At 44.5% G+C, this 15,860-nt stretch overlaps 1 protein-coding gene across 1 annotated transcript in view; it reads right to left on the reverse strand.

Moving 5' to 3' along the window:
- Window positions 1-15,860, reverse strand: part of ATXN7 (ataxin 7) — a 98,555-nt gene that overhangs the window by 13,668 nt on the left and 69,027 nt on the right. Inside the window, exons 4-6 of the mRNA XM_081106097.1 lie at window positions 4,296-4,548; window positions 2,009-2,268; window positions 1,459-1,541 (exon numbers count right to left, since the gene is read on the reverse strand). Of these exons, the coding sequence (XP_080962223.1) occupies window positions 1,459-1,541; window positions 2,009-2,268; window positions 4,296-4,548 (596 nt within the window). The remainder of the gene's footprint in view (window positions 1-1,458; window positions 1,542-2,008; window positions 2,269-4,295; window positions 4,549-15,860) is intronic.

Here is a 15,860-nt window from a genome sequence, read left to right on the forward strand (position 1 = left end):
TTAGATATTATTTAAAGGCGCAGTTAACCAATTCCTATCCACAAAATATCAGAACTATTGTTGTAAGATAAAAATCTACAATAAATTAAATTAGATATTTAAATACTAAAAATTAGCCCTAGCTGGTTTGGCTCGGTGGATAGAGAGTTGGCTTGCGGACTGAAGGGTCCTGGGTTCAATTCTAGTCAAGGGCACATGCCCAGGTTGTGGGCTCAATCCCCAGTAGGGGGTGTGCAGGAGGCAGCCGATCAATGATTCTCTCCATCATCGATGTTTCTCTCTTTCCCTCTCCCTTCCTCTCTGAAATCAACATATATATATATATATACACATACATACATACACACACACACACATACACATATATATACTAAAATTAAATCAGAAATTGAAATAAGAACCACTTAGGAGTAACATTTCCCATTTTGGGGAAATTATAACATTCCTCCACTGTTTATGGATTGAGTGGAGCCTGAAATCCTTTATTCAAACACAATCTTTGGTAACATCCTATGTAATAAAGAGCTAATATGCTAATTAGACCAGACAGCAAAACGACCAGTGGGCAGGACTGCCGGGCAGCTGGGGCTGCAAGGGCCGAGCCCCTTGCACGAATTTTGTGCATCAGGCCTCTAGTTTAAAATAATACCCCAACAATTTTATTAACTTTTAGAAAACAAGACTAATATTTTTTATAATTTTCAACCCCTCCTCCAAACAAGGGGCTTTAAATTATATACTTCAAAGCAGCGATTCTTAATACTTCTTGACTTTTTCTGAAGGGTAGTTGGGGACACTCTCCAGGGAAATGCAAATAGTCGTACATGTTTTTTATGTAGCAGGTCCACTGCTGTGTGGAGGTCCCCCTACACCAGCAACCCTTGTACAGCAGCATGCCTTCTCATCAGCAAACTGGCATTTTAAAAGAAAACGTCTGGACAGGAAGGAGGATCACTACATTTTCTTAGCTTACATATAAATTAGATCATATATTACCTAGTATTTAAAAAAACAACAACTAGAACAACAAAGATATCTAAAAGTCACGAAATATTAAAGTGTATCTTTAAAATGCAAGAATCACAGTTTACAAAAAGATTTTAAGAATATTTATGCAAATGAAATTTCTGGGCTTGCTCTAAGTCAGTATAATTTAAAGAGTAACGTGCAGCCTCTCACATTAAAGTTCTCTGAAATGTGAAAAGCCTCTGAAAATAACAGACTGATCAGGAAAGCGTTCCGTTTCTCTGGACCAGCACGGCTCACTGGACACAAAGCTCTCTGAAGACTGCAGTTTATAACAACTTCACATTTTCTGAACCTGAGGCTTTCTCAGGAAAGCAAGTTACTCCTCATTTATAATTCAGACCCCCTCTGGCTACAGACCTGGGAGTAGTGCTCGCCTGCCCATGCCCCATACTTTCCAGAGTGGCCAGCTGGGCCCAGGAGGCCACCTACCTTGCATGTCAAAGACCGGGTGCAGGGCTTCTTGGTGTCGAGATCGATTACCCCACAGTGTATGTCAGGGTCAAACTCTCTTTCTGTCAATAAAAGCACACAGAAATTACAATGGGCTCACCAAACACTCCCTTCTCTTATTTTGTAAACAAGAAAACAGGAGAAATCTCAAAACAAACAAATTATATAACTCGGATAAAATCTACATAATCAATAACTATACAATACCCAATGTGTGAGCACTACAAAGAAGCAGTGACATCACGAAGAGTGAGGACTGTTGCCACTAGACGACAGGAGACAGACTGCTTGAGTCGGCACCACCGCATTATTCCACTCAGAAACAAGCCACTCCAAAGCTGCTTTCACATTAGCGACACACATGCACTTCAACCCAACCTCGAGGAGGCCAAGCACAGTGCTTACGGAAATTCCTCCTAAAGCTGAAGCTGACCAGTGTTAAAAAGAGGACTTACAGACAGCAGTACATTTGCTCCCTTAAGAATGGCCAATTGAGACAGAGAAACATTAAGAGAAAATGTGAAATTACCTGATAATCTCTTATTTAAAAATTTCTTGTTATTGGAATTATCTTCAGACTTCTTTTCCAGAGTGGGCGGTGCAGGAAGCCCTTTGCCATTCAACATCTGTCCAGGTGAAGGCAAGGTTGGCTTTGGTATTGAGGGGCAGTTAAGGCCAGGCTTGACTGAGGAACTCACAGTAGCAGGACAGGTTGGCCCCGCCGCAGATTTCAGTAGTGTACCATCCATCTTCGGATGAATCTTTTCCATTTTGACAGAGGGCGTCATGCTGTGGTAGGGGAAGCGAGAACGCCAGTACCTCAGTGCCCAGAGCCGCAGGTAAATGGTGAGCCGGAGGGGGGAGGGAAAGCCTGATATACCAGGGCACTGCACACAGCGAGGCTCCCCGAGGCACCGGGTGGGCATGGGCTAGGACTGTGCAGAAACCTCAGGAAGGTTACCACTGATTCAGGCTACAAGCCCTCTGGTGAGGCACACAGCTCCTGTGACCAGCGCATGTACCTGCTCTTTCATCATTCCAGGACCCCTTGCCCCAGAGCCAGGGCAGATCTAGGGTACCCTTACTCTGGTACCCAGTGCAACTTCTGCAAGAAGCAAAATATGAAAAGGACCAAAGAATATTTGCAGGGCATGTAGAGAATGTCTCTGAGAAATGTCATTTTTAAGAAAGGACCCCAAAAAGGAAAAAATTTTAAAAAGAAAAAAAAAGAGAAAGGATCCATCAAAACAAAGGAAACTGAGTGAGCAGAAAAAACAACATTGGAATTAAAGAATATTTCCAAGAAGTGTCACTAAGGAATTTACAAAAAGAAGCTCTTGACTTGTGTCAATGAGCAAGACCACTATTTAATTAGTAAGAGATGTGTCACTCAAGTGATAAGTCTCCAGTCACTGAAAATGGTTTCTAATGGAGGAGCCTGAACTGTACGTGCCTGGCACACAGCTGCTGAGCACTGAACTGTGCCACTAACAAATAACTGATTTCTCTTGGCATCTTACTGACATGATAATTTGGGTAGCAAATGTTGGTATGAAGCTAACAGCTGTCCAGGTCGCCCGAAAGCCCAGCTCCACGGGAAGAAGAAGTGGCTGACGAGGTCTGATAAACAGCGGTGGAGTCCGTGCCCCAACAGCTGTAGGCTGCGAGGGACTACACGCTGCACTGACATTTCTCTGCTCTCAGACAGCTCTAGCCACGAAAGCCAAGCTTGCTGCACTTGCGCTTCTGACAGATGAGCAAAGGCCAGGGGCTTAGCAACCAGGACAAACAGCCCCAAACAGCTGTACCTGAGAGAGCCTGACAGCAGACACTGCGAGGTGCCATGGCCGCTCCCAGCTGGCAAGCCCTTGAGCAGCAGCAGGTGCTGGACGCTGCCCCAAGATTAGCCAGGTTATCAGACCTTGGGACTGACATGTGGCACGCCCTCCAACGGGAGGCAGGCCAAGGAAAACCACCCGCACCAAGGCTGAGGGATGCCACGACCAGGCAAGATGTGTTCTGTGGGAGTGCCCGGCTGCTCCTCACGTGACCACAGGGAGCCTGCCAACCTTCAGCTCCACTGTGGAAACTTGCCCACGCCTCGCCTGGCTAGGTGAGCTTGCCCCGTCTTCCCTCATCGCCGGGGCACTCTGATGTAAGCCCAGGGCTTTGGGAGGAAGCACCACTTCCCTATTTGCTCAGCAGGTCCCGGAAATCCACGAACGGCACATGGGAATCTCTCCCCGCTTTGGTTCCTACTATTACCAACAGCAGCAGCAGAAGCCCAGAAGCCATGTATTTACTCTCTCCTGTGGGCCAGACATTATGCCAGGTGCCTGGTTCTAATATATTAATCCTACTACTCCTGATAACCCTGCACAATGATTGTTATTTTTAGCCTCCCGAGAAAAACAGTGCCATGTCCAAGGCCGCACAGCCAGGAAGTGACAGAGTTGGGATGCGAGCCCAGTATGTGAACGAGGGCTCCTCGGCTACAGCTCCACCACCTCCTCACTGCACCTGCTTCTTACCTGGGAAAGGGGCTAACACAATACCTCGCTCAGAGGGTGGGTGTGAGTTTCAATAGGTGGCACACAATAAAGAGCAATGAGCGAGTATTATTCACCTTGTAATTAATGCTATTACTACTCTGCTAAGTTGCCCATGATATACTAAACAAAAAGAAATAACATGTATCTGACTTTTCCCCACGTGGGCTCCCTTTCCCAGGATGCCCAGCTACCCTACCCTCGAAGGACCGTGTGCACAGTTCCACCTGCATCAAGTAAGCATCAGGACCTCGCTGCCATACTCACATTCTAGCCTGGGGGACTCTACTCTGCTGAATGGGATGCATTGGCCTGGTGTTCCCCCTGAGCTGCAGTTTCTCTTTGGGCGATTTCAACAGCTTGGAACTTAATGAGGATGCGCTGAGAACACCGCCGCTGGCAGAGCGGCTGCTTCCACTGGCATTGCCGCCTTTGCTTTTGGACAGAGAAGGGAAGAAGGAGAATACTGACGTGGGAGGAACGGCCAAAGAAGGCTTGCTGGCTGAGCTATGTCTTCTTTCTGAAAAGGAAACAAAGAAAAAAAGATACCGTGTTTTAGGCAAGTCTCCAATAGAACCTGAAGGAGTCCCCTGAAACGCAACACATTCAGGTTCAAAGATGCCTCGCCACATTAAACTCCGCAGCTTTCAGAAATGGCTTATCTAGGCCCCACAGACTTATTGGGGAGTCCAGGAACTGATCCTTCTGCTGAGGAAACATCTCAGCATTAAGAGTGTTGTCATTCACAAATAGCCATTAGGAAATTAAATGGCCATTCTAACCTGAAAACACTGGGTTTTGCACCGTGAACCTCACTGGCTCCAACTTATAGTCAGAGAGAAAAAAATTATTCATTCATCTGCAGAACCCTGCTAATTAACACCTTACGCAATTCATTATTCCTTTCTAGCATAGTACCTCTCCAATTTCAAAATAGCAAAATGTTAAAAAACAAGTTGTACCTTCCTTTTTTTCTGTCACTACCCACTAGCATATGACACCAAATAAAAATGTTTCTAGGGTTATCTTATCGTTCCTTAAGAATCTGTGCTGAAATTTTCTGATGAATCATTTCACTCCCCTTTTTTAATCATCTCACTCAACTACAGATGGCATAGCTCCGGTTCACACCATGAAGATGCCAAAGGCACAAGACAAAAACACCACAAGCAGCTATGCCTGGCATTGAAACCAGCAAGTAACGCACACTTAAGTAGAGACTACACAGGTATAACGGAAAATATTATTTCCTGGAGAATCGGGTTTTCTCAGAGTAAGGCAATCCATATTAAATCAATCAAGAGCAGCTGAAGAATGTTATCATTGGACACAAGTTATTTAGTAACTTTATCTACTTAAGTACCTTAGAATGGTAAGTTAGTGTCTGCCTTCAATTAAATGTGTCATTTAAAATGACATTTGCTTAACTCTAACTTTTAAACTGTATGTGATCCAACATTTACTGATCACAATATGAAAGCTGTATAAGTATTTGACAAAGTAAGCATATTAGAATCAATGACTACAAGCATCACTTAAATGGTGTATTTCCAAGGTCCTTTTATGCCAGTTTTGAGCCTCTCTATGCTGCTGCGATGCCTTGTTCCCAGATGGACATTAGTTCAACGATGCTTTATGACAGGGGCGGGGAACTTTTTTCTGCCAAGGGCCATCTGGATATTTATAACATCATTCGAGGGCCATACAAAATTGTTAACAAAAATTATGTTGCTATGAAAAAAGATCCTAGATTTACTGAATTTCAAGTCCCATCTGGGTTGCCTTGCCAGGGACAGACCAAATGATACGGCCTGCGGGCCGGACATTTCCACCCCTGCTTTACGAGGTACTTCAGAACCTGCTCCACACCAGGACAAAATTATCATGCTATCTACCTACAGGCAAAATCCAAATTCTCCAACTGGACCACATAAAGGCCACAACCAGGTTAGGAAGGCAAAACTGAGAGTAATTTATATGTGTCGGTTGCTTTTTTTTTTTCCTTTCTTTTCCTGTGTGCAGGAAGGGCAAACTAAAATAACTTTAGTTATTTTAATTTTCCAAACTTGTCACCTGAGGTTTTTAAATTTAGTTTCTCTCTTGTCTGTGATGCCAAACATTCTGAATCTACTTCCCAGCATCAGCACTTGCCAGCCAGGACTGTACCACTCTGTCTCCACTGCCACCTGCCGTAGATGGTGAGGCTTTCCTGAGCCATGTCTCAGCCGTCTTCCCCTTGGAAGGCATGGCACAGTGCAAGCCTTCCATGAACATTTGCATGATCCATACAGCTTTTTTTGTGAAGAGGAGTGATTTTTTTTCCTTTTTTCAAAGAACAGTTTATTGATTTTCCAGAGAGAGAGAGAGAGAGAGAGAGAAAGAGAGGAAGGGAGGGGGTAAAAGAGAGAGAGAGAGAGAGAGAGAGAGAGAGAGAGAGAGAGAGAGAGAGAAGAGAAGAAGGGAGGGGGTAAAGAGAGAGAGAGAGAGAGAGAGAGAGAGAGAGAGAGAGAGAGAGAGATCGACGTGAGAGTGGAATATCTATCAACTGCCTCCTGCACCAGGGACCTGGGGGATCACGCCCACAAACCGGGCATGTGCCCTGACCAAGAATTGAACCAGCAACCTTTCTGTGTACAGGATGATACCCAACCAACTGAGCCAGACCGGCAGGGCAGGATGGGTGATTTTGCAAATGATCCTAGACCAGTGGTTCTCAACCTTGGCTACACATTGGCATAACTACATGAGCTTTAAATATACTGAAGCTTGAGCCCTATCCTCAGAGGCTGTGACTGAACTGGTGGCTTGGGCATCCAGACTCTTACAAGCTCCCCTGTGCAGCCAAGACTGAGAGTAGGCTTTAGACCAGGCTAGTGCCTCAAACACCATTAACCACAGCTAAGTTAACATCTGTGCAGTGCTGAGACCACCACCTGGCACATGGCGCTATATTTCAGGGTCTGTTAAAGCTCACTACTGCTACTTGTCCTCAAATAGTGTTTTCAAACTTCTATCAACTGCAAACTATTTTCATTGTTCTTACCAAAGCCACATTACATACTCCTTTGTGCTCAACATTTTAAATGATCATCTCTACTGTTCCCTACTCCTCCTTAGGCTGATACTACCCAGTCTCTCATTAGGGCATTATTGGTATTTTGGACAGGACAGTTTCTCTACAGGTGTCAAGATAGTTAGAATTCCTGGTCTCCCATCCTTTCATCATCAGTAGTGCCCGCCTCTCTGCAAGGGACAACCTGAAACTGCTCTCCATTTTCTGATGGCCCAGCATAAAGCAGAGTACCTCACTTGAGAGATATTTTTCTAAAACTGTGGTACATATGAAACAATAGGTTTGGTAAGCTTGCTATATATTTTTCTGATATCTATCCTATATAATAAAAGGGTAATATGCAAATTAACCCTAACAGCAGAACGACTGGGAATGACTGGTCACTCTGATACACACTGACCACCAGGGGGCAGACGCTCAATGCAGGAGCTGCCCCCTGGTGGTCAGCGTGCTCCCACAGGGGGAGCTCTGCTCAGCCACAAGCCAGGCTGATGGCTGCCAGCACAGTGGTGGTGGTGGTGGGAGCCTCTCCCGCCTCCTCAGCAGCACTAAGGATGTCTGACTGCAGCTTAGGCATGCTCCCTGCTGGCAAGTGGACATCCCCCGAGGGCTCCCGGGCTGCCAGAGGGATGTCTGACTGCCAGCTTAGGCCCTATCCCCCGGGGAGCGAGCCTAAGTCAGCAGGTGGTCATCCCCTGAGGGGTCCCAGACTGCGAGAGGGCACAGGCCGGGCCGAGGGACCTTTCCGAGTGCACAAATTTTTGTGCACTGGGCCTCTAGTACATATATAAAAGTCTAAGCGACCATTCCGACCGGTCGACAGAATGACCTGTCACTATGATGCACACTGACCACCAGGGGGCAGACACTCAATGAAAGAGCTGCCCTCTGGTGGTCAGTGCGCTCCCACAACCAACCTCCCACAGCTGGCCAACCTCCCACAGTCCCTCCTTCCACCAGCCAGCCCCAATTGGGACTGGGCGAGACGGCTCTGATCAGCCGCAATCTCAGAGCCCCAACCGCCAGCCAGGCTGAGGGACCCCACCCATGCATGAATTCGTACAATGGGCCTCTAGTATTAAAATAATTAAATATTAAAATTAAAATATTCATCCATGTTAATTCATAAAAATCAACTTGTGCATCCCTGGTGGCAGTGTACTAAAGGAACAACACCGTGTCTGTAGTATGAAGAGGGGGAAAAAACCCAACAAGAACTTTGACTTTAAAAAATTACACTCCTGCCCTAACCGGTTTGGTTCAGTGGATAGAGCGTTGGCCTGCGGACTGAAAGGTCCCAGGTTCGATTCCAGTCAAGGGCATGTACACCTTGGTTGCAGGCACATCTCCAGTGGGGGGTGTGCAGAAGGCAGCTGCTCGATGTTTCTTACTCTCTATCCCTCTACCTTCCTCTCTGTAAAAAACTAATAAAATATATATTTTAAAAAATTACACTCCTTTTATTGCCCTGCCAGTGGGGCTCAGTTGGTTGGAGCCTCATCCATGCACTAAAGGTCATCAGTGTCATTTCTGGTCAGGGCACATGCCAGGGTTGTGGGTTCCATCCCCTGTCGGGGTGCATATGGGAGGCAATTGATCAATGTTTCTCTTCCCCCGCCCTCCCTTACTCCTTCTCTCTCTAAAATCAATAAAAATACATATATTTTAAAAGTACACTCTTTTACTATCCTCTGGGTTATCGGAATTCTCAAGTCAAGTGTCTCAAGTAAATGTGATATATTTTCTCTTGATATCAAAGGATGTAGATAAAATTCTTTAATTAAATACATTGCAGTCAGTTCTACTGCAATGCTTGTTTTGAAAATGTTGATTTATTCTAAAGCCATTGATATACTAAAAAACAATTTCAGCATAATGAAATTTTGCATTTGCAAGATTTTTATCTGCAAGAATTAGATAAATGCAGAAAACTACAAGCAGCTGGACTGAACCCTTGGAAACACACAAAATGCCCCCACACCCACCACGATGTGGGGGGCCAGGCTCCTGTGTGTCTGGTGCTAGAAGTGTCCCTGCATTCAGAGCACCTTTCTCCCACCATGACACAAGAGCTCACAGCTGCAATCCTAACACCTACTTCTAGAAGCAAATGTCAGGTTGTTTTCAAGGTAAATTGTCATATTTATTCTACTATTTATGTATTTTTTACCACTTAATCTAAGTCAGTGGTTATCAACCTTCTGGCCCTTTAAATACAGTTCCTCATGTTGTGATCCAATCATAAAATTATTTTTGTTGCTACTTCATAACTGTAATGTTACTACTGTTATGAATCGTAATGTAAATATCTGATATGCAGGATGGTCTTAGGCGACCCCTGTGAAAGGGTCTCGCGACCCACAGGTTGAGAACCACTGATCTAAGTAAAACTGGACTACCATTTTTGGTTAGTCCTCTATCTTTTTCTGTGTCACTGAAGACGTTTTGGAGTGTTGTACCCATAACCTAATTTTCCCAATGCGTCTTGTGATTTTTAGTGAACAATTCCTTACAGTGCAATAATTGTTTAGGGATGGGTTGTGTTATTGCAGAACTGACTGTAACTTCAAGCTTGTTGTTTCAATTTTCTATCCCTATCATAGTTCATTTTCCCCACTTTCTTTAGTTAACGCTTCATTTCTTGTTTATTGACTCCTAAAATGGAATTTTGCACTACAAAATCAAGATCCAAAGTGTTCTAACATTAAAAGTCAACTGATGTTATCAATAACATTTTCAAAAAATTATATTTTCTATTTCAACAATAAAAGCTATTTAAAAAACTGAGAATGGCAATCTATCATGTGAACTTCCTTCATTCACTAAAACTTGAAACAGGCTGAGTTCATGCATGCATGCGTGTGCATGTGCGTGTGTCCGAGATTCTGTCTGAAAAGTGCCATCTCAAGTCCTGGTCACACTGCTGAAGTGGCCGCTCCTTCACATCAGTCTGACTTATTCTCTGGAAAGGGTGGCATTTGGCTTTCCCTTCTCAAGAAGCAAAGAGGAAAAACCAAATTTAATTATAGTTGAGTTGGACTCTCCTCATCCTTTCACCATGGGTTCTTAGTTTTCGTAAGATTTTAAACTGGGCTTCCAGCTTAAAAAGGATATGTTCCTAGATCAAAAGTGAAATGGGTAAGTTATGGGACCTTATATTAAGAGGGAAAACTGGTGGCCAGATGCTAAGCATAACGGCAATGTGGTTTGGTGAAGAGTTCAAGTTGAATTTTCAAGCACTCCTCTCTCCAGGGTCTGGCACAGGCCTAGAGAAAGCCCACTCTGTCCCTGAGTGAGGAGGGCACTCTGAATGGCTACAGAAAGAGGGACAGTCAGGCAGACTAGCAGACAGGCAAACACAGATACAGAAAAAGACAGAGGAGAGATAGAGAAAGGTACATGGGTGAGTGAGTGAGTGTGTGTGTGTGTGTGTGTGTGTGCGCGCGCACGCGCGTGTGCGCTTGGGATCAGATGGGGGGAGGATCTGGCAGACAGACAGATGTGAAGATACAGGTTGAGAGAGAAAGAGCGAGCAAGATCTGGATGCACTGGGCTTTCTTTCCCCTTGTGGCTTAAACATGTGACACCACTGAAGGCAAGGGCAGGATACTGGGAGGAGAGGGTGACAGCACAGCTTTCTTTAAGTCTTCCAGAGTGGAAAGCAACCAAAAATACTGAGTCTGTAATTTTGAAATCATGCTGAGATTTATACACACACACACACACACACACTCGGAATCGTGTGTGTGGGGTGTCCCTCAGCGTGGCATGCGGGGATCGGGCTGAAACCAGCATCCAACATCCCACACAGGGGGAGTGACTGTGGGAAAGGCTCGCGCCTGCGCTCGCCAGCCTTGAGCCCGGCGTCTGGTGCCCATCAGTCAGCTGACTGGCCTCCTCCTTTGGGAGCACACTGACCACCACGCGGCAGCTCCTGCGTTGAGCATCTGCCCGCTGGTGGTCAGTGCGCATCTTAGCAACCGGTCGTTTGGTCATTCGGTCACTTAGGCTTCTATATATATAGAGATGTATTGACATCCAGGTACAAACCAAAAGGGAGCTCAAAGCAAATAGTTAGATCTTTTTAAGTAAAAAATAAATATGGCTTTGAAACTAAAAGTAATTTATAACACACAAGTGTCAAAGTTAGGATATCAACATAAAAAGCAGTCTAAGTGAACTGTAACTTCAAATCATTCATACTTGAAGAAAATCTAGAAGGCTGTATGTCCAACTTTCTGAAAGAGGCCAAGCTGCACCGCAATCCCAGGCAGGCCTACTCTAGCACCCACGTTACATTACACCACGATCCACCTGCCCTCAGGTGGCAAGCTGTTCTCTGCGGTGCAAAGGCAGGCAGAATGGAGGGCTGAAGGTGAGGGTCAGGTAAGAAGCCATATGCCCAACTGCTCAGCAAAAGAAGGGTAACTATTAGCACAAAAGAAAGCATAGGCTGAACAACAGGGTCACGATGAAATTTTGGTAAATTGGGGGTGAAGACCCTGAATCTGTTTAAGGAAAACCTAGGATTTCATCTTTCCATTTTGGAAGTTGCTATGGCTGTTAACCAGTGTAGCTTTCTTTCTCTCTTTCTCCTTTCCCTTTCCCTTTCCCCTTCTCCTTCCTTCTTCTCCTTCCTTCCTTCCTTCCTTCCTTCCTTCCTTCCTTCCTTCCTTCCTTCCTTCCTCCCCCCTTCCCTTCCCTTCCCTTCCCTTCCCTTCCCTTCCCTTCCCTTCCCTTCCCTTCCTTTCCCTTCCCTTCCCTTCCCTTCCCTTCCCTTCCCTTCCCTTCCTTCCTTTTTTCTCAGAGGGTCTTAAAACATCAAAGATGGTTTGAAGAGAAAATATTGGGAGAAAGTGTCAGTTGGGCTGCCTTTCTGAGAGCTAAAAAGAATTACTTTACTGAGTCCTAGATAACCATGTCCTATAGAACAGGAGTGTTCTATAGAATTAGGCTGGCCCTCACCAACCAGCACAATTACCCATGCTTCTCTGGTCACTCTCTGGTCCTGATACCTTCCCAACAGAGGCTCGGGCTCTATGCGTAATCCTGATATGGAATGACTGAGTAACTAACCAGCCTGAATAGAATCCAAAGTAAAATAAAAATACTTTTCATAGGTCAACTGAAAGGCCAAGAACTTTGCAGTCAGAGAGCCATGTGAGTTCAAATTCTTCTTCTGGGACTTACTAACTGGGTGGCCTGACTCCATCCACCGTGGCCACTTCTTCGTCGGTCAAGCCTCCCTTCCAGGACTGTTGGAGATTAAATGACAGAGCTGGAAAGCCTGCATCCAGGGCTGACTATGGACCAGGTTCTGGGAACTCAATAGAGAGTAAGACAGATGCCCCCTATTAGTTCAGCTGATGCCAGTTACAGTTCAGAGAGAAAGGCCTGTTGATTCTCAAAGCAGGCAGAAATCACTTAAAACCAAACCAAACCCACTTTATCTTCTCTAATGAGGTACAGATTTAGTTTACTCAGTTTACATGTCAGTCCGGGAAGATACTAAGCTCTTCTAAGAACTCAGAGGAACAACTTTTAGAATTCATTTTAAATGAATAAGTTCACTCCAACCAAAGAGGATGCTCATTCAAGCTAAAATTATTTTATAAATAAAAAGTTGGCGTATTTTCTAGACAGAATTGAATCACTCAGGAAGAATTGTAAGTGGGGAAAAAAATGAAGATCAAGTTTATGAATCCAAAAGTGGCAATTTTAGGCAGATTATCAAAGTACTGATTACTAATGCTCACCAGTGTTTGTCTAAGTGAAAGTCATGTTTTGGATGGATTCAATCCGGTGACTTAAACCAGTAGTCGGCAAACTGCGGCTCGCGAGCCACATGCGGCTCTTTGGCCCTTTGAGTGTGGCTCTTCCACAAAGTACCACGTGCGGGCGCGCATGTACAGTGCGATTGAAACTTCGTGGCCCATGCGCAGAAGTCAGTATTTTGTGGAAGAGCCACACTCAAGGGGCCAAAGAGCCGCATGTGGCTCGCAAGCCGCAGTTTGCCGACCACTGACTTAAACAGTGCATGCTCTGTAAGGAAAGGCCTAATGAGGAATTCCAATCCACCCTTCCAGGGATGTGCGATTTCAGAGGCTCTCTGACAGCCCACTCCACTAAGACTCTACAATTGTTCCCATTTAAAGTAAGGATTTTTTGTTGTTGCTAATCCTCACCTGAGGATATTTTTTTCCGTTGCTTTTAGAATGGAAGGGGTTGGGAGAAAAGAGAAACACTTCCTGCAACGTGCCCTGGCCAGGGCCAGGGATTGAACCTGCAACCCAGGTAGTTTGCCCTTGACAAGGAATTCAACCCGAGACCCTTTGGTGCTCAGGCTGAGCAGCAGTGGCCAGGGCTAAAGCAAGGATATTTAACAATCAAGCTTGCACAGGGCTGTAAGATGTAAAAACAGGTACAAATCCTTTGTCCAGGCATAGCAAGTAATAATTACAGATATCAAACACTTAGTTTAGAAACTGGGTCATTCATTAACAACCTCTTCACAGAATTAGCTAAATTGTTTATTTTGATACCCAGGTTGAAAACAAATTCAATGTTCTATGAGACTTCCCCAGTTAACCTAACCCATCATATTTCACTCTCAGGCCGCCAAGTACAATTCATGAGGTGTCAACTGGCATCGTCTGTCTTTCATAAGGATTACCAACCCTAAGAAACATCCCAGATCAGGACATGAGGCAGACTATAAATTAGGACTGGAAAAAAAAAAAATATATATATATATATATATATAGATATAGATATATATATATATAGATATATAGATATATAGATATAGATATATAATTATATGCCAGAATTTCTTCCTCAGAGATCTATTTTGCTTCACATCAGTGTTTTCCCTAAACTTCTGAGACTTCAAATGGAATCACATTGCAGATCTTTTGTCATATCTGCACATTATCTAGACCAGGAGTGGGGAATGTCCATCCTGTGGACCATATAAGGCCTGCGAAGTCATTTGTTTGGTCTGGCCCTGCCAAGGCATTAGGGGTGAGTTAATTAAATGTTTAACCAACACAGCAGGCTAATTTTTAAGTTGATAATTTTGTATGGCCTGTGAATGATGTTATAAATATCCAAATGGCCCTTGGCAGAAAAAAGATTCCCCACCCATGGTCTAAACCAGTGGTCGGCAAACTCATTAGTCAACAGAACCAAATATCAACAGTACAACGATTGAAATTTATGTTGAGAGCCAAATTTTTTAAACCTAAACTATATAGGTAGGCACATTGTTATTAACTTAATTAGGGTACTCTTAAGAGCCGCAGTTTGCCAACCACGGGAAACTATTATTTTCTTAATATACTTTATAAAACTCAGTGGCTTACTAGGCACTCCTAATTTAGCATTATATAAACAATATCTATTTGGGTTTGACATAGTAGTTATCTATTTTTTCCTGATAACTGTTAAAAGATAATTAGTATACCATTGAAAATCACACCGTGAACTATATGATGGACATAAAGCATTTAATAACATCTTATCATTACTTTCACTGTCAATTTTTCCTATAAACGTTCTTCTCTTCTAAAGCACTGTCTTGTCCTGACCAGCAAATGTGGTCCTACTCTACTCCTTATTGTCATGTACTACTTTTAAAGTCCCCCAGGCACCTGATTAGTAGTCTTATGCTAAAAAGGAAGCAAATCGGTGGACTGTCCCTAAACGTTCCAACCTCCAGTTGGGGACTGCAAAGCTGTTCTCTGAAATGCAGTGCCTCAAAGGACAGGCAGCCAGCCCGGAGCGAGGTGGCCTCAACACGCTGAGGTGGGCCACAAACAGCACTGGAAACAGGGAGGGAGGAAAGGTCTTGACCACAAAGCGCTCGCATCTTTTCCACCAGAGAGTTTAACTGAAAAGGAAGACTTCAACACTGGCTGCCCTAACCAATGAGTCTACAACTCCTACTTCTGCCAACTGCATTGCTCCCCCTAACGCAGAGGTGGTTTTAAATTAAAACGTAAAGGAAACGTGCAGAAAGGAAGGAGTCATTTACAGCTCGTGGCCACTTGAAACAACATTTCGCCAAAGGTCTGTAATTCAATGACCCAGCTCTTCCCGGCACAGCTTTCTGAGGAAAGCACAGCCCTCCTAAAGGACTGCAGTCTCGGGCACTTCCCAGGCTCCGGGCAGGACGCAGCACCCATTCACAGGCAGCATCAAAGAACAGATCACAAAGGGCAGATTACAAGGGAGAAAGACTGCTGTGGGGGGAGGGGCGGGCGGGTGTGAATGGATTGTAAATAATGTTGCTAGGAAAGGAGCAGAAATATGGCAACCTCAAATAATTCTCTGGCCAGGAATTCTTCCCAAGGGGACTGTTTTTTCAGGACTTTGCTTTCAAGTATGTGAGAAATATGAAAAACGTACCAACTATCTGGGGGTAACCCCTCCCCTGCCATCTTAACTTGTAGCTCTTTGCAAACATTTAAAAAAATCTTTATTGTTGAAATATTATAGATGTCCCCTCCTTTTCCTCTTGCCCCCCCCCCCACTTTTAAAATGGCTTTAAAAAAATCCAAATACTTGATTAAAGACAATGAAATGAAGGGTACTCAATGGTGTAACCGCCGCATAATCATGATCCTAAGACAGCTTGTTTTAGGGAAAACTGAATGACCTGAGTACCCAGTTCATTTCCTTAAAGGGCCCCCCTTCCTATGCTCCTGCAACCCTGTTCAAGTTGCCGACTCTGAACTGAGGGTTACCAGCAGGATTTC

Source organism: Myotis nattereri (assembly GCF_964212035.1).
Source record: "Myotis nattereri genome assembly, chromosome: 14".
NCBI lineage: Eukaryota > Metazoa > Chordata > Mammalia > Chiroptera > Vespertilionidae > Myotis > Myotis nattereri.